At 39.6% G+C, this 20,729-nt stretch overlaps 1 protein-coding gene across 10 annotated transcripts in view; it reads right to left on the minus strand.

Moving 5' to 3' along the window:
- EPHA7 (EPH receptor A7) overlaps positions 1 to 20,729 on the minus strand; it is a 269,519-nt gene that overhangs the window by 61,049 nt on the left and 187,741 nt on the right. For all 10 annotated transcript variants that reach the window (XM_040350116.1, XM_040350113.1, XM_040350111.1 and 7 more), the window contains exon 6: positions 12,633 to 12,757. In XM_040350116.1, the coding sequence (XP_040206050.1) occupies positions 12,633 to 12,757 (125 nt within the window). The remainder of the gene's footprint in view (positions 1 to 12,632; positions 12,758 to 20,729) is intronic.

Here is a 20,729-nt window from a genome sequence, read left to right on the forward strand (position 1 = left end):
CAACTCTTGCTTAAGTGTGTCTTGCTTGTATACATACAAAGGAATAAACTTCTGATAGTGTATTATCGTTTAAAAGTTTATTTAGCAAACCCATAAGTCCCCTTATAATATATGCGTACCATAGTGCAATAAAACATAAGCATAAATGTACTGTGCCTGTTTGTAAACAGTTTCTGGCGCTCCAGCGCGTTCATCTGTTCCTGATCCACCAGGTTGACAGTCTATCGGTCGTCTGCTGCTGGCCACACCCTGACGCGTTTCGTCATTGGCTGACTTCGTCTGAGGGTGTGGCTACAGCATTCAGCGACCTGTTAAATAGTGGAGCGATCCTTTGGGTACCGCCCATCTTTCGCCGCGATCACGTCCGTCCTGCGCATGCGTGTTAGGCAACACGAGGTCAGCGTCATACAATGGGCGGGAGTAGGGCGTGTACTGCAGTTTCTCGTCCAATGCGGACCGGATACGTCTGATGCGGCTAGATGACGCTGGTCTCACCTAAACGTATTAACGTCAGCGAGGCCAGTGCCAACAGCAGGGCGGAAGTCAGCTAAAAAGCTAATTGTCCCGCGCAGACGCACATTGAAAAGTGAAGCCACTGCCCATAATGGGTCCGGACTTAGCAATTCAATGTTGAGACAGAAAGGATGCGCGCGCATCTCAATGTTGAGAACTGCAGGCACGCTCATCCAAAATCAGCCACTCAGTTTGTGGTGTCAGAATCTCTCAATGTAAAATCATACATCAATATCACTTATGTATTCGCCGTCATCATGCTGTATGATAGAATAAAGAGATGATACATCCGGGTACCCTTCTCTACCAATGCTCGTAGCTGTTTTCTGTAAGGTTTAGTGGGGTCCCATTTTATTGGTTACCGCGGATGTATCATCTCTTTATTCCATCATACAGCATGATGACGCATTACTTGCCCTTAATTGGGCACTAAGCCAAAGAGATGACTTACCACATAATCAAAAAGTTTTTATTGGTAATGCTCTAGATTTCTGTCTCTCACATAACTTTTTTTGGTACAATAGCCGGTTTTATTCGCAAAAAAGAGGAGTTGCTATGGGCGCTAAATTCGCACCTAGCATTGCGAACCTTTTTATGGCTGAGTGGGAGGACAAGGTGATTTTTAAAGACAGACGGAGTGAATTATTGTTTTATAAACGATATATAGACGACTTGTTTTTTATTTGGGAAGGTAATACTGACTCACTTTTAAACTTTTTAAAGGTTTTAAATAATAATAGCAACAATATTAAGCTCACCTCTGAATCTAACAATACTGAAATTAATTTTTTAGATGTAACCATATACCGACAAGGAACTAAGTTGGCCACTAAAGTATTTTTCAAGCCAACTGATAGAAACAGTTATCTCCCTACCAACAGTGGCCACCATCCTTTATGGATCAAAAATATACCTAAAGGACAAATTATGAGGGTAAAAAGGAACTGTACGGAAGAAGAAAACTTCATTACACAGTCCAGAATTTTAACTGAAAGGTTTGAAGCCAGAGGTTATCACCCAGATACCATGCATAAATTGGTAGAAGAAATACGCACTATCCCAAGAGAAACATGTCTACTAACTAAACAGCTTGGCAATGAACCAATGACTAACACAAAGGAGTGGGGTTTTCTGTCTCAATTCCACTCACAATATAAAGAAGTTGAAGAAATCTTTAATCAACATTGGCATATATTATTACTAGACAAGAAATTAGGACCTCTTCTACCCCCCAAACCTCAGTTTATTTATAAAAAAGCCCCCAATCACGGTGACCGAGTGGTCAAAAAGGTACTCGACCCACCCATTAAACCAGAAACTTTTTGGAATCAAAATGGATTCTTTGCATGTAGAAAATGCAAACCATGCAGAGAAGTAACACAAACCATGAGAGGTCTGGAAAAATTCAGTTGTCCAACCAACAACACTGAATTTGATATAGAACAGTTTATTACATGTAACACTGACCATGTAGTATACGCACTGAAATGCCCGTGCGGCCTACTCTATATAGGGAGGACCAAGAGAAAAATGAGAATACGGGTGATGGAGCACATTAACAACATAAAGATAGGATATAAAGACCATAATGTGTCCCTGCATTTTAAACTGAAGCACAATCAAGATCCAGCCGGACTACAATTCTGGGGAGTCCAACATGTAATGCAGAATTGGAGAGGAAGCCATAGAGTTTGCGAACTATCAAAATGCGAAACGAAATGGATCTACTTGACTGAATCTCTTGCGCCTAAAGGCATGAACATTGAACTAGATATCAACTGCTTCATAAGCGATACTTAAAGTTGTGATTAAAAAATAAAATATAATCTGGTCTCCTACATCACATATTTTGATACTGAGCACATTGGCTCATTGAATAGTCACTCATGCCTCTTTTGGGTTAAACATAACATGCACATACTTTTATGAGATTACTCATTTCTCAGACTAAAGATCTTCTAGTCTCAGTGGTGTTATGTATTATAACGATTTTTAGTATTATTGTTATATATATTTTGGTTCTTATATTTGAAGAATGCCCTCCCCCCCTTTTCTAGATATACTTTCTAATATATAATGGAATATATATTTTATGTCTATACGGTACTTATAGATATTTTTAATATACTCCTTTTTAAATTTCTTTAAAGAGATGACTTACCACATAATCAAAAAGTTTTTATTGGTAATGCTCTAGATTTCTGTCTCTCACATAACTTTTTTTGGTACAATAGCCGGTTTTATTCGCAAAAAAGAGGAGTTGCTATGGGCGCTAAATTCGCACCTAGCATTGCGAACCTTTTTATGGCTGAGTGGGAGGACAAGGTGATTTTTAAAGACAGACGGAGTGAATTATTGTTTTATAAACGATATATAGACGACTTGTTTTTTATTTGGGAAGGTAATACTGACTCACTTTTAAACTTTTTAAAGGTTTTAAATAATAATAGCAACAATATTAAGCTCACCTCTGAATCTAACAATACTGAAATTAATTTTTTAGATGTAACCATATACCGACAAGGAACTAAGTTGGCCACTAAAGTATTTTTCAAGCCAACTGATAGAAACAGTTATCTCCCTACCAACAGTGGCCACCATCCTTTATGGATCAAAAATATACCTAAAGGACAAATTATGAGGGTAAAAAGGAACTGTACGGAAGAAGAAAACTTCATTACACAGTCCAGAATTTTAACTGAAAGGTTTGAAGCCAGAGGTTATCACCCAGATACCATGCATAAATTGGTAGAAGAAATACGCACTATCCCAAGAGAAACATGTCTACTAACTAAACAGCTTGGCAATGAACCAATGACTAACACAAAGGAGTGGGGTTTTCTGTCTCAATTCCACTCACAATATAAAGAAGTTGAAGAAATCTTTAATCAACATTGGCATATATTATTACTAGACAAGAAATTAGGACCTCTTCTACCCCCCAAACCTCAGTTTATTTATAAAAAAGCCCCCAATCACGGTGACCGAGTGGTCAAAAAGGTACTCGACCCACCCATTAAACCAGAAACTTTTTGGAATCAAAATGGATTCTTTGCATGTAGAAAATGCAAACCATGCAGAGAAGTAACACAAACCATGAGAGGTCTGGAAAAATTCAGTTGTCCAACCAACAACACTGAATTTGATATAGAACAGTTTATTACATGTAACACTGACCATGTAGTATACGCACTGAAATGCCCGTGCGGCCTACTCTATATAGGGAGGACCAAGAGAAAAATGAGAATACGGGTGATGGAGCACATTAACAACATAAAGATAGGATATAAAGACCATAATGTGTCCCTGCATTTTAAACTGAAGCACAATCAAGATCCAGCCGGACTACAATTCTGGGGAGTCCAACATGTAATGCAGAATTGGAGAGGAAGCCATAGAGTTTGCGAACTATCAAAATGCGAAACGAAATGGATCTACTTGACTGAATCTCTTGCGCCTAAAGGCATGAACATTGAACTAGATATCAACTGCTTCATAAGCGATACTTAAAGTTGTGATTAAAAAATAAAATATAATCTGGTCTCCTACATCACATATTTTGATACTGAGCACATTGGCTCATTGAATAGTCACTCATGCCTCTTTTGGGTTAAACATAACATGCACATACTTTTATGAGATTACTCATTTCTCAGACTAAAGATCTTCTAGTCTCAGTGGTGTTATGTATTATAACGATTTTTAGTATTATTGTTATATATATTTTGGTTCTTATATTTGAAGAATGCCCTCCCCCCCCTTTTCTAGATATACTTTCTAATATATAATGGAACATATATTTTATGTCTATACGGTACTTATAGATATTTTTAATATACTCCTTTTTAAATTTCTTTAAAGAGATGACTTACCACATAATCAAAAAGTTTTTATTGGTAATGCTCTAGATTTCTGTCTCTCACATAACTTTTTTTGGTACAATAGCCGGTTTTATTCGCAAAAAAGAGGAGTTGCTATGGGCGCTAAATTCGCACCTAGCATTGCGAACCTTTTTATGGCTGAGTGGGAGGACAAGGTGATTTTTAAAGACAGACGGAGTGAATTATTGTTTTATAAACGATATATAGACGACTTGTTTTTTATTTGGGAAGGTAATACTGACTCACTTTTAAACTTTTTAAAGGTTTTAAATAATAATAGCAACAATATTAAGCTCACCTCTGAATCTAACAATACTGAAATTAATTTTTTAGATGTAACCATATACCGACAAGGAACTAAGTTGGCCACTAAAGTATTTTTCAAGCCAACTGATAGAAACAGTTATCTCCCTACCAACAGTGGCCACCATCCTTTATGGATCAAAAATATACCTAAAGGACAAATTATGAGGGTAAAAAGGAACTGTACGGAAGAAGAAAACTTCATTACACAGTCCAGAATTTTAACTGAAAGGTTTGAAGCCAGAGGTTATCACCCAGATACCATGCATAAATTGGTAGAAGAAATACGCACTATCCCAAGAGAAACATGTCTACTAACTAAACAGCTTGGCAATGAACCAATGACTAACACAAAGGAGTGGGGTTTTCTGTCTCAATTCCACTCACAATATAAAGAAGTTGAAGAAATCTTTAATCAACATTGGCATATATTATTACTAGACAAGAAATTAGGACCTCTTCTACCCCCCAAACCTCAGTTTATTTATAAAAAAGCCCCCAATCACGGTGACCGAGTGGTCAAAAAGGTACTCGACCCACCCATTAAACCAGAAACTTTTTGGAATCAAAATGGATTCTTTGCATGTAGAAAATGCAAACCATGCAGAGAAGTAACACAAACCATGAGAGGTCTGGAAAAATTCAGTTGTCCAACCAACAACACTGAATTTGATATAGAACAGTTTATTACATGTAACACTGACCATGTAGTATACGCACTGAAATGCCCGTGCGGCCTACTCTATATAGGGAGGACCAAGAGAAAAATGAGAATACGGGTGATGGAGCACATTAACAACATAAAGATAGGATATAAAGACCATAATGTGTCCCTGCATTTTAAACTGAAGCACAATCAAGATCCAGCCGGACTACAATTCTGGGGAGTCCAACATGTAATGCAGAATTGGAGAGGAAGCCATAGAGTTTGCGAACTATCAAAATGCGAAACGAAATGGATCTACTTGACTGAATCTCTTGCGCCTAAAGGCATGAACATTGAACTAGATATCAACTGCTTCATAAGCGATACTTAAAGTTGTGATTAAAAAATAAAATATAATCTGGTCTCCTACATCACATATTTTGATACTGAGCACATTGGCTCATTGAATAGTCACTCATGCCTCTTTTGGGTTAAACATAACATGCACATACTTTTATGAGATTACTCATTTCTCAGACTAAAGATCTTCTAGTCTCAGTGGTGTTATGTATTATAACGATTTTTAGTATTATTGTTATATATATTTTGGTTCTTATATTTGAAGAATGCCCTCCCCCCCCTTTTCTAGATATACTTTCTAATATATAATGGAACATATATTTTATGTCTATACGGTACTTATAGATATTTTTAATATACTCCTTTTTAAATTTCTTTAAAGAGATGACTTACCACATAATCAAAAAGTTTTTATTGGTAATGCTCTAGATTTCTGTCTCTCACATAACTTTTTTTGGTACAATAGCCGGTTTTATTCGCAAAAAAGAGGAGTTGCTATGGGCGCTAAATTCGCACCTAGCATTGCGAACCTTTTTATGGCTGAGTGGGAGGACAAGGTGATTTTTAAAGACAGACGGAGTGAATTATTGTTTTATAAACGATATATAGACGACTTGTTTTTTATTTGGGAAGGTAATACTGACTCACTTTTAAACTTTTTAAAGGTTTTAAATAATAATAGCAACAATATTAAGCTCACCTCTGAATCTAACAATACTGAAATTAATTTTTTAGATGTAACCATATACCGACAAGGAACTAAGTTGGCCACTAAAGTATTTTTCAAGCCAACTGATAGAAACAGTTATCTCCCTACCAACAGTGGCCACCATCCTTTATGGATCAAAAATATACCTAAAGGACAAATTATGAGGGTAAAAAGGAACTGTACGGAAGAAGAAAACTTCATTACACAGTCCAGAATTTTAACTGAAAGGTTTGAAGCCAGAGGTTATCACCCAGATACCATGCATAAATTGGTAGAAGAAATACGCACTATCCCAAGAGAAACATGTCTACTAACTAAACAGCTTGGCAATGAACCAATGACTAACACAAAGGAGTGGGGTTTTCTGTCTCAATTCCACTCACAATATAAAGAAGTTGAAGAAATCTTTAATCAACATTGGCATATATTATTACTAGACAAGAAATTAGGACCTCTTCTACCCCCCAAACCTCAGTTTATTTATAAAAAAGCCCCCAATCACTGTGACCGAGTGGTCAAAAAGGTACTCGACCCACCCATTAAACCAGAAACTTTTTGGAATCAAAATGGATTCTTTGCATGTAGAAAATGCAAACCATGCAGAGAAGTAACACAAACCATGAGAGGTCTGGAAAAATTCAGTTGTCCAACCAACAACACTGAATTTGATATAGAACAGTTTATTACATGTAACACTGACCATGTAGTATACGCACTGAAATGCCCGTGCGGCCTACTCTATATAGGGAGGACCAAGAGAAAAATGAGAATACGGGTTATGGAGCACATTAACAACATAAAGATAGGATATAAAGACCATAATGTGTCCCTGCATTTTAAACTGAAGCACAATCAAGATCCAGCCGGACTACAATTCTGGGGAGTCCAACATGTAATGCAGAATTGGAGAGGAAGCCATAGAGTTCGCGAACTATCAAAATGCGAAACGAAATGGATCTACTTGACTGAATCTCTTGCGCCTAAAGGCATGAACATTGAACTAGATATCAACTGCTTCATAAGCGATACTTAAAGTTGTGATTAAAAAATAAAATATAATCTGGTCTCCTACATCACATATTTTGATACTGAGCACATTGGCTCATTGAATAGTCACTCATGCCTCTTTTGGGTTAAACATAACATGCACATACTTTTATGAGATTACTCATTTCTCAGACTAAAGATCTTCTAGTCTCAGTGGTGTTATGTATTATAACGATTTTTAGTATTATTGTTATATATATTTTGGTTCTTATATTTGAAGAATGCCCTCCCCCCCCTTTTCTAGATATACTTTCTAATATATAATGGAACATATATTTTATGTCTATACTGTACTTATAGATATTTTTAATATACTCCTTTTTAAATTTCTTTTTAGATTTTTTTATATTTTGCTTAATTTTATGTGGGCAGTATATAATTTTATCTTTTTACGTTTGAGTATGGTGTGTTTTATTGCTGATGCCCTCGTTGTTTATATATGTATATTATCATGTTTTTTATATATATATTTATTGATGATTTTTTACTAATTTAACTAATCATCTGTTTTGTGATGGCACAGTAATAGGACTTACACATTTATGTATGAATCTCCCGCTACGGCGAATACATAAGTGATATTGATGTATGATTTTACATTGAGAGATTCTGACACCACAAACTGAGTGGCTGATAGGTTTTGGATGAGCGTGCCTGCAGTTCTCAACATTGAGATGCGCGCGCATCCTTTCTGTCTCAACATTGAATTGCTAAGTCCGGACCCATTATGGGCAGTGGCTTCACTTTTCAATGTGCGTCTGCGCGGGACAATTAGCTTTTTAGCTGACTTCCGCCCTGCTGTTGGCACTGGCCTCGCTGACGTTAATACGTTTAGGTGAGACCAGCGTCATCTAGCCGCATCAGACGTATCCGGTCCGCATTGGACGAGAAACTGCAGTACACGCCCTACTCCCGCCCATTGTATGACGCTGACCTCGTGTTGCCTAACACGCATGCGCAGGACGGACGTGATCGCGGCGAAAGATGGGCGGTACCCAAAGGATCGCTCCACTATTTAACAGGTCGCTGAATGCTGTAGCCACACCCTCAGACGAAGTCAGCCAATGACGAAACGCGTCAGGGTGTGGCCAGCAGCAGACGACCGATAGACTGTCAACCTGGTGGATCAGGAACAGATGAACGCGCTGGAGCGCCAGAAACTGTTTACAAACAGGCACAGTACATTTATGCTTATGTTTTATTGCACTATGGTACGCATATATTATAAGGGGACTTATGGGTTTGCTAAATAAACTTTTAAACGATAATACACTATCAGAAGTTTATTCCTTTGTATGTATACAAGCAAGACACACTTAAGCAAGAGTTGTGGAGAGTGCAAGGCTGGTGGCAGAGGCTGATGTATCCAATGCTGATTTTTACTTGCGGTCTGGTGAGTGCATCCCCATAAGGGGCTAATATCCCCCCACGCGGTGAAACACAAACATTCCTGGTGATAAGAAGCACATTTTGATGAAGACACATTTTTATTGTCGCTGTCCACCCGCACCATTATTTGGGATATCTATGTCACCATAGAACTTGTTTCAGAGTACATACTCTGTTTGTAGCGCTGCTACAGTAACACACTGAACTGTTTGACCATTGTCATTCATACTTTCCTTCTGTTTACTGTCACTTGCAAATATTTCCTTTTTAAGCGGCTGCTTATTGTATATCCAGGTGCCTGTTTTCCTTTAATCAGTATCCTCAATTGCTTACTCTTGTGCGCTGAGTAGTGCTTTGTTTAGGTTGGGCGGAGTTAAGCACTTTTGTTACATGTCAACTATTATTAGCCAAGATCTCCACATGATTGGGGATTGTACATAGCTGAAAAGTATACCCTTGGCATTTTATTGTTACCGATAAATTTAAAGCATAGCTTCTGAAATCGTTTGAGAAAAAACATTGCTAACTGCAAAAAGGAGAGTTCTGAAGTAAAATGACCATGGTAACACTACTTAACCATATAAATATGGTATTTTCTCCATTCTTTTTGCAGTCCATAGAAAATAGCACAAAAGCTAGGGTAATATATTTAAAATAGAGTACAGTGATTATCCATAAATAGGATACCAAGACCAAACTTTGTTTGCAAATCTTGAAAAATAAATTAAATGTTGTTAGTAATTATGTATAGTGAGGATTGTGAAAAGAAGACGATTTGGAAATGGTGCCACAGATTAAATATGCTTTTATGTAACGTCCATTACTATATCAAACCGGCTTGCCTTGTAGAAAGACTGAAAGTAAAAAAAGAAGGCCAGAGTAAAAATGACTCAAGTTGTCAACAAGATTGTGATATTTTAGTAATTGTGATAAATTTTCTTGTATTGGACACAGCAGGTGCCGAAAGAACCAGAGGGTTCTTCTGAAATATGTAAGAAATATCTCTGTCTTTACAGCATGAAAGGTAGCATGCAGGGAGTGAAGCCAGGGTTTCTAACAAATTACATGATACATGAGGTAGGAAAAAGTAGAATGAGAAATCTGTGCTGTGTGTTGATTTCTTTAAATTGCCAATAAATATGAGATCAGACTAAAGAGAACCAAAGGAATTTCCAGTAATCAATGTAAGTACAGGGAGATTAGACAGGAAAAGAAAGAAAACAAAAGTAACCGATACATGAATTGGGTAGAATAACAGGTTGTAATAGACTAGAAAAAAGATTATTACCGTATTTTCCGGCGTATAAGACGACTTTTTGGATGCAAAAAAATGCATCCAAAGTCGGGGGTCGTCTTATACGCCGGGTACGGTCTCAGTGCAGCTGCGATCGTTCATGATTTCAAAACGACGTCTTCTCAGCGTGTCCTGTGATAGGCGGAACACAAATCTTCCCAGCAGCGCCTCTGTTCTGTGTTCCGCCTATCACGGATGCCTTCTCATCCTCGGACGAGATGAGAAGGCATCCGTGATTGGCGGAACACAGAACAGAGGCGCTACTGGGAAAATTTGTGTTCCACCAATCACAGGACACGCTGAGAAGACGGCGTGGCTTTTAAATCATGGACGCTCGCAGCAGACGGAGACTGTCACCGGCCTGCAAAACGTGAGTGATGGCACAGTGGGGGGGAAAGTGGGGGCAAGTGATGGCACTGTGGGGGCAAGTGATGGCACTGTGTGGGCAAGTGATGGCACTGTGGGGGAAAGTAATGTGATGGCACTGTGGGGGCAAGTAATGTGATGGCACTGTGGGGGCATGTAATGTGATGGCACAGTGGGGGCATGTAATGTGATGGCACTGTGGGGGCATGTAATGTGATGGCACAGTGGGGGCATGTAATGTGATGGCACTGTGGGGGCATGTAATGTGATGGCACTGTGGGGGCAAGTAATGGCACTGTGGGGGCAAGTAATGGCACTGTGGGGGCAAGTAATGGCACTGTGGGGGCATGTAACGGCAAAGTGGGGGCATGTAATGGCAAAGTGGGGGCATGTAATGGCACAGTGGGGGCATGTAATGGCAAAGTGGGGGCATGTAATGGCACAGTGGGGGCATGTAATGGCACAGTGGGGGCATGTAATGTAATGGCACAGTGGGGGCATGTAATGGCACAGTGAGGCATGTAATTGATATAGTGAGGCTTGAAAAAAGCCTGTTTCTGTCAGCTTCCAGAAAGACTAGTAGGAAGGGGGTAGTCTTATACGGCGATTATATCCCAAAACCAAAATTTTTCCTGGAAAATTAGGGGGTCGTCTTATACGCCGAGTCGTCTTATACGCCGGAAAATACGGTAAATGTTCCACATTGTTGTTATTGTGGAAGCTCTTAGCTTGAATATATCCATTTTATTATTAGAAATTGGAAACAAATAAAAATGATGGAAGGATCAGCAGTTAGTAATAATTAGAAAAAGAAAAATCAACAAAGAAGAAGCAGGAGGTGTTTATCTATGCAATATATGCGTATTCCTATTTTTAAATAAATTGTCTGAATATTGAAAATACATAGGCATTCCAACTAGACAAGTTACAACTGATTTATTATATGCGTACAACAAAAGTATGCATAAACATTTCTTGAGTATTTAGTTGTAGTAGTAGATAATGAAAGAGAGAAAGGGTTGGGACTTTAAATGAGATGCGTGTTGATGCAAACAGTATGTGTAAGTAAATAAATAAAGTTGTATAGCGTAATAACCAGGCTCAAACTTACCAACCAAATTGCAAGCTGAATTCAACTGTCTAACTTAGTATGTTAAAAGCAGAGGATTGGTTGCACACATTTGCAAATATATGGATAAGCCACAGGCCGCTTACAAGGCTCTCTGCATTCCTGTGGTCCTAACTAAACTTTAATATTTTCCTCAGTAGAGGCATACAAGTGCTAATGAGTAGATGGAGAGCAGGTGACTAGAGGTGTGTGTCACAGCCAGCCTCCATCTAAAATTGGTGTAGCAATAAAGAGCACTGGAAAAAAACGCATAAGGGTAAATGTATAAGCATCAAAATCACATTTCCATCCCTATTCCATGTTTAGTAGTAGATAATGACCAGATAGAAGAAACCTTTTAATACATGGCATAATTACCTGCCTTTGTCATGGACTTTTGGACTATCCTTCAAAATCAGGGATCCTCAAACTACAGCCCTCCAGCTGTTGCGGAACTACACCTCCCATGAGGCATTGTAAAACTCTGACATTCACAGACGTGACTAGGCATGATGGGAATTGTAGTTCCTCAACAACTGGAGGACCATAGTTTGAAAACCCCTGTTCTAAATTATAGCTATCACAAAGTACAGCTTATGCATGAAAATCTAGAAACAGAAAATAATATTCATAGTTGACTCCACTAATTGGTTGGATCCTAGTGTAAACTAGTTGCAGGTGTACAAGGAATTTCACAGTCCTAATATTTACAGAAGAAGGAAATCTACAATCTGATTGCTTACATTAGACCTTACATTAGACCTAAGCCCTCACTTTTTTTATTACATGTCACAATATGTTTAAGAACACATTAAATAAAGTGGTAGAAACAACAAATAAGAAAATATAATATACAAAGTGGTGTAAAGGGAATTGATGGGGCGAAGGTACCAAAATTAATTATTTTTATAATAGCACATTTACAAATATACAAAGTTGTGTGTTTTTTCATATATCAACTATGTGTGCGTTAGAAATTAGGGAATATGTTGTGTTCTAAATGTAAAGGCTCTTACCTTTTCATAATACTTGATTTCATATTCTGTGATGACTCCATTGGGATGTTCAGGCTCCTGCCAGGATAGATCCACAATGCGCTGTAACACTCTTTCCTTCATTACGCCACTTACTTGGGAAGGAGCTGAAACAGCACAGGATGATAACAAAATAAGAACATTTTGCTGTCTATATCAAATAAAACACCACATTTGATCAGTCTCTCACAGTGTGACTTTAATGATTTCATTACGTTAAAATAAAGCACTTTTTTTCATAAAGTACAATAAAATCCAGATACTAATGAATATTCAAACAAAGCCTTATTATGCTCATAAACTATAATCGAAATGTAAATTAAAGTGCAAACAGCACAAGACAGCATTGTTTGAGATAGTGCAAACAGGAATTGATGGGATTATACTGACAATTAAGCAAATGAATTCTAATTAAGCCAAAAATCGCAAGCTTTCAGATTAATCTCTTGTGAGACACTGACAGACCAAATATTTATTATACATGAAAATAGAACAACAAAACAACAAAAAGAGATGTTTGAAAGCCTTTGAGTATTAACTAAAGAATGGCAGTTACAAAGTAATAACTCACTGCAATCAACAGCCTACTTACTTTTGCCTAATGGTCAAATCTGTATAAATAATTAAGGCAAGATCTGCTAGTAGCATTACATAGCTGACCTCATCACATTTTAACAAATATTCGGTTGTTCTACAGTAGTCTAAATGAAGTATTTTACAAAGATCTCTACAGAAACTGCACAGATACTGTATAAAATTAATACCATTCTAATAAAATAAAATTCTGAATAACAATCAATCAATCAATTAGCATCAATCTAGTAAAATATAGAACTATATAGTATGTGCTATCATTTAGCACAATCTGAGCATGCATAAATGTTTCTTGTGCTTGCAGAGGTTTCATGGACCTTTGAGAAAAGGTCCAGGATCACGTGCTAGATGATATCAGCTTATGGATGTCTCATTTGTGGTCTCTAATTTGCTTTAAGCAATTTGCATTAAGCTGACTATACATATTACAACCTGTGTGTAGTTTCCATTATATCTATCTACAGAAAATCAAAGGCGCCTCTAAGTGCAGAAGTAAAACTTTATATTTCCCAAAAGGGTTAAAAACATTTACAAAAGGGTGAATGGGCAGAAGCACATCATATTAGTAACATGGCAGGTGGTCCGGTGTTCTGGTAGTTCCAAGGAGTCTAATGCCCTGTACACACGATCGGTTTGTCTGATGAAAATGGACCGATGGACCGTTTTCATCGGACGAACCGATCGTGTATGGGCCCCATCAGTTTTTTCCCATCGGTGAAAAAAAATAGAACCTGTTTTAAATTTTTCTTATGGTTAAAAAACGTTAGAAAAAAACGATCGTCTGTGGGGAAATCCATCGGTCAAAAATCCACGCATGCTCAGAATCAAGTCGACGCATGCTCAGAAGCATTGAACTTCGTTTTTCTCAGCACCTCAATGTGTTTTACATCACCGCATTGGACACGATCGGATTTTTAACCAATGTTGTGTAGGCAAGACTGATAAAAGTCAACTTCATCGGATATCTGATGAAAAAATCCATTGGTTCATTTTCATCAGACGAACCGATCGTGTGTACAGGGCATTAGTGAAATTCGCAGGTGTAATTCTATGGCAGCATATTCTGAAGTGGCCGACAGATGGAAGCCACAACTCTCCTGGATCCAGAAGAATTATGTATTTCATCTGTCAGCCATTGCCATATTACTAATATGATGTGCTTCTACCCATCCACCCTTTTGTGTTTTTAACCCTTTTGGGAAATATAACGTTTTACTTCTGTACTTAGAGGTGCCTTATTTATTTGTTTCCTTTTCATTTTACTTCCAGAGTTTGCTTCTCTTTTCAAGTGGTGCCGAAAGTGCATGAAGACCCTCTTCTATTTCTACATAGACTGATATCTGCTTGGTTTGTTGCTCAGAGCACCCTTATACATACTTTTATCATTATATATATCTACACCTACAAAAAACTGCACACCAGCCTGATTCTCATTGCACCAGCAGCCCAGCCACTGCTATACCCATAGCTTAAGCCTTTACTGCACCATAGCCTGCTCTCTGCTACACCCACAGTCCAGCCACTGCTCCACCAACAGCTTACGTGTCCACTGCATTCACAGCCTCCGTATCTGCAAGAAGCTGTAAAGTGACCTTGGGGTAGCCTGCAGCTAAGATTGATTTCCCATAAGGGGTTCCTGGCAGAGCACTAGCTCTTTTTTTTCAACCCAGCAGATTGAATGAAAAAAAAAACTCACAGCTCAGGTCAGAGCCAATCCAATGTTAGTACAGTTAGTACAGTGATCTCCCCTCCTGTGCTATTGTACTCTGACAGGGGGACAGCCTCCCCACTAGAACATTTAGTCAGCGCCCTTCAGCCATTGGCTGAGATTGCTGATCGGGAGCCGGTTGGCTGCTGGTTTAATGAGTGAATGAATGAGAAACTTATATAGCGCGACACATGCGAACTTAATCGCCTCTGGGCGCTTGTTGTTCCTGTCTCTTTTGATATCAAAAGAGATGAGTTTTGATTTTTTTCCTGAAGGCTAAGTGGTTCTCCTCCAACCGAATGCTGGTTGGTAAAGCGTTCCATAGTCTGGGACCTTGGACCGCGAATCTTCTATCTCCTTTGGACTTGTAGTTGGCTTTCGGTATCTGGAGAAGATTTTGATTGGTGGATCGCAGAACGCGATTGGGATTATGAGCTTTTATTTTTTCGCATAGATAATGGGGAGCATTCCCATGGATACATCTATGCGTTAGACAGAGTGCTTTAAAAGCACATGGGCCGAATTATGTTACCCGAATTTCAGCCCATGTGTACTAGGCTTTAGGGCCCATTCACACCTTAGCATTTTCAGCTCGTAAAATGCTCATCTCAAAAGTTCCAAAACGCCCAACAAGCAAAATCCCATTCATTTAAATGGCCCCTGTTTGGATCTGAGTGTTCTGTCACCTGAAGCAAAATGCCTGAAGCTCAAAACAGTACATGAGCTTCTTTTTAGGCAGATTACAGGCATTTTTCTGCTCTTTACATTGGTGACTTTTTGTTTTGACCTGTACAAAATCGTGGCAAAAATCCCACACACTCAGGCTTTATCCAGAGTCACTCTGTGTGTGTCACAGTGCGGCCTTGTCCTTATCCCCTTCTCCCTCATCACTGGTTTTGACTGACAGAAACAGGAGCCAATGGTTCTCTCAGCTCTTACTGAGTTAGGCAGAGAGAGGCGGGAGAGAGGCAGGACAGAGAGAGCAGCACAGCTGCTCTCGGACACAGTGCTGAAAAGTCTGAATTGTCATCAAATTGTGGCTAAAAGCAAGGTGCTGTATTGTATCGTGTTTAGATAATCCATAATGCCCTGGGAACTCTTTGTCATGATGTTTAATGAAAAAATTGTATATAAATAAGATATACAGATAACAAATATTTAAAAACAAAAAAAGTTAAGAAAAATAAATAAAAATCAAGTTGACCAAGTATAGTTTCCCCTTCAACAAATATACCAAAATATTCTTCTGCTCATATGTAATATCAGCCATTTTGCATGGATATTGTTCTATTTATTTTTTACAGGCTTATTATATTTCACAGAGCATTACTGAATATGTAAAACCATTCAAATCAATCACTGCACCCAGAGGATCTTATGTCTAATGTCTGCTGTAGACATAAACAGAAAAACACACACACACATCCACACACTGATCCTTCTCTCCACTGTAAACATTTAAAAGCAAAAGTTGTGCCTAGTAGCGGGAAGCACAAGGTGCACGATATTGCCTGATATAAGGCATCAAGGCAAGGAATTTCAGACTGTAGTATCAAAGTAAAATTGGCACAGAAGAGGCTTTATGGTTAATAAAGTTAACTGAAAGTATATTTTGGTGTCTTTGCTGCAAGATGTTTTTTTTTTTTTATCAGATTTTGACTTTTAGACATTATTCACTTCAGCTCTCACACCTGTACACCCACTTTTTCCATTTTTACTAAGGGGCTGTTTATTTGACAATAACTTAGTCATTATTTAAAAAAATAATAATACATATAGGGGCAGATCCACATACATACGCTGCGCCCGGCGCAGATGTCAAATACGCTACGCCGCTGTAACTTACTTTGAGTTGGTTTGAATCCTCAACGAATTTGCGCCGTATGTTACGGCGGCGTAGTGCATCTCTCGCGGTGGAATTCAAATTGGGCGTGTTTCATTTAAATGAAGCGCATCCCCGCGCCGAACGAACTGCGCATGCGCCGTCCGTAAAAACTCCCAGGGTGCATTGCTCCAAATGACGTCGCAAGGACGTCATTGTTTTCAACGTGAACGGAAATGGCGTCCAGCCCCATTCACGGACGACTTACACAAACAACGTAAATTTTTTTAAATTAGACGCGGGAACGAGGGCCATACTTAACATTGAGTACGCCACTATACAGCAGCTTTAACTATACGCCGGAAAAAGCCGAACGGAAACGACGTAAAAAAATGCGACAGCCGGTCGTACGTTCGTGGATCGTCGGAAATAGCTAATTTGCATACTCAACGAGGATTATGACGGGAACGCCACCTAGCGGAAGCTGAAAAATTGCATCTAAGATCCGGCGGCGTACAAAGACGTACGCCTGTCGGATCTAACACAGATGCCGTTGTATCTTGTTTTGTGGATACCAAAACAAAGATACGACGTGCCAAATTTGAAATTACGCGGCGTATCAAGAGATACGCCGGCGTAAATTCTTTGAGGATCTGCCCCATATTGTTTATTTAGGACAGACAATCCTTTCTTTTGGTGATATTGTCCTGTGATTTTTTAAGCAATCTGTCGATAAAAAAAACGACAAACTTTTTTTTAATTTAAAAAGCATCAGTTTTATTCTACAGTTCGTCCTATTTACAATTACACTAAATTAATGGGGGAGATTTTTTAAAACTGGTGCACACAGAATATGGTGCAGCTGTGCATAGTAACCAATCATCTTCTAGGTTTTTTTGTCATAGCTTAATTGAACAAGCTGACTGGTTACTATGCACAGCTGCACCAGATTCTGAGTGCGCTAGTTTAGTAAATCCCCACCAATGATTCTGAGCCCAGGTTCACACTTACAGTAGGAATGAAATGGTGCGAGTTCAGCTGAACTCGCTCTATTTCATTCCCACATGTTAATCCCGACTTCAGGGGCGATTTCCGAGACATCTGTGCGGGTTTCTGCACAGATTTCTAATGAAATTGCACCCCAAAGTCGCCAAAAGTAGTACAGAAGAAGAAGGGAATTCGGACAGTGCCATTGCTGGCAATAGCTGACGATTTGGCATGTGATTTTTTTGATTTTGCTCTTTGTTTTAATGTGACATTAAAAGAAAAAAATAATAATATTGAAGATAAATTGAAATAAACAAACAATGTTAGCTATGGGGAGAATGGGAAGAAGGGGTTAACTAGGGCAGATTATGTTACACTAAGTGCTAATAGGGGGTTAAATAAAAAAAAAAAATATGTCAGGTTGCTTGAACTGACATCATAAATCAAATAACATCCATTTGATCATCAGATAAATGTAACAGAATAAATACAAATGTATCTATGTTACTTTGTATCTCTCTATTTTATGTTTCAATTGTGTTTACACACACTGTTTTAGAAGTTTTTTTTCTTCACAGCAGCAGCGGTAAGGGCCACGCCAGATAATTATTTTGTAGTAGTGACTAACTATTGCAACAAATCACTAATGCTGGCGATTACCAGTGATTTGTAACTAGAAATGTAATTGCTAGAGTCCCTGGCAAGCTATAGTGCTACAGCACTGAGTTTGTGATGCTACAAATTGCTCTCTCTGCAATCTGCAGCTAAGCCAAAGAGGGAAATATAAAGCAATTGTTGCTGGTGAGCTGGTTGCTCACATGAAACACTGCATAAAGTCAGCCCTACATGGCTAAGCTTTAAATCACTGCAAAGATACTGAGCATTCCATAGAAAATAACTATTCTATAAAAGATTATTGCTGCAAATAAATCACCCTTCTGATATGGCGCTTAATAGCTGCTGTATTTTGACAGGCGGGAATTGCCAACAGATACAAGGGGGTCAGCAGCAGTCGGACAAAAGGACAGGGCATATTACACATGCACTATGTACTATGTTTACCAGGTGTAGCACGCCCAAGGTTCAAAAGTGGTGTAGATCAATTTAAGAACAGAAATGTAATGTGTTGTAGCTTCTCATTAGATGTGAGGACATGTATTATTTCTTTCCTTTATTTTTACCTGGTAAAGCTGTTAGAAACAAAATTTCTGTCCCAGGGTGACAACACTAACCCTCTGTACTTTGAAAAGCAGTGTTGTCCCCCTAGGACATTATGGGGTTGATTTACTAAAACTGAATAGTGCAAAATCTGGTGCAGCCCTGCATAGAAACCAATCAGCTCCCAGGTTTTATTGCAAAGCCTAATTGAACAAGCTGAAGTTAGAAGCTGATTTTCTACCATGCAGAGCTTCACCAGATTTTGCACCATAGGCGTGTGCACCTGGTGTGCCAGGTGTGCCTGGGCACACCCTAATCACCCTGTGTGATGCAGATTTCCCCGTTTAGCCCTTGATATTTCCCCATGCCCCCCTAAAATTGCAAAAAATAATAAAAAAAATAGAAACTACTGACACTGTCCACTGCCCTACTGACCAATCTCTGCCCTACTGACACGTCTATTGCTCTACTGACGCTGTCAGTATATATTAGGGGTGCAACGGATCAAAAAACTCACGCTTCGGATCGTTCCTCGGATCAGGAGTCACGGATCGGATAATTTTTCGGATCGGCAAAAAAAGAATTTCTCCCCCACTGTAATATCCACATCTCTCCCCCCACCCCACTGTAATATCCACATCTCCCCCCCCCCCCACTGTAATATCCACATCTCCCCGACTACAGTGGCGTCACTAAGGTTGGTGTCACCCGTTGCAGAAAAAAATGGTGTCACCCCCTCTCCCTCCAACTATAGTCCCCCCTCAGTAAAGAACCCTCTCGGTGCAGACACACACCCCCAGGTAGTACAGACACCCCCCCCAGGTAGTAACAGGCAGACACCCCCCCAGGTAATAACAGGCAGACACCCCCACCAGGTAGTAACAGGCAGACCCCCCCTCCAGGTAGTAACAGACAGACACCCCCCAGGTAGTAACAGGCAGACACCCCCCCAGGTAGTAACAGGCAGACACCCCCCCAGGTAGTAACAGGCAGACACCCCCCCAGGTAGTACAGGCAGACAAGCCCCCCCCCAGGTAGTGCAGACAGACCCCCCCAGGTAGTAACAGGCTGACACCCCCCAGGTAGTGCAGACAGACCCCCCCAGGTAGTACTCCCAGCGGTGTGTCCCACGAGTGCTGACTCCTCCTCCTCTGTGGGTGTTAACAGAGAGGAGGGCCGCCACCGGGTGTACCAAGATGGCCGCGGGCTCCGAAGCTAGGCCGAAGCTGCGGCCTTTCCTAATGTTATGGCCGCGGCTCCGGAGCTAGGCCGAAGCCGCGGCCTTTCCTAATGTTATGGACACGGCTTCGGCCTAGCTCCAGAGCCACGGCCATAACATTAGGAAAGGCCATGGCCTCGGCCTAGCTCCGGAGCCGCGGCCATAACATTAGGAAAGGCCGCTGGTCACAGTGTGTGCCGATCTGAATGGGGTGACCCGTTTGGATCATGGATCAACTGTGATCCATTGCACCACTAGTATATATACACATGCACACATACGCATGTGTGTTTGAGTTTTGGGGGGCATACCCTATAGGCTGTGCACACCTATGTTTTGCACTCTCTAGTTTTAGTAAATCAACCCCTATGTGTTTTAGTACACTTTCTCATCTTCACAGTATTTAGCATAGAGTTGTAGTTCACAGCCTATAAACTGGACAGGCATGATAATGCTACTTGAGATAACACAGCAAAGTGCACAGGAACTTGTGAGCTCACTGGACACCCGGCAAGTTCAACTATTTTCTTTTTACACTTGCTGAACATATAAAGCAAAACACGTTCAATGTTAAATTTAACAGACCAAAAG

The sequence above is a fragment of the Rana temporaria genome, chromosome 4 (genome assembly GCF_905171775.1).
Source record: "Rana temporaria chromosome 4, aRanTem1.1, whole genome shotgun sequence".
Lineage (NCBI taxonomy): Eukaryota > Metazoa > Chordata > Amphibia > Anura > Ranidae > Rana > Rana temporaria.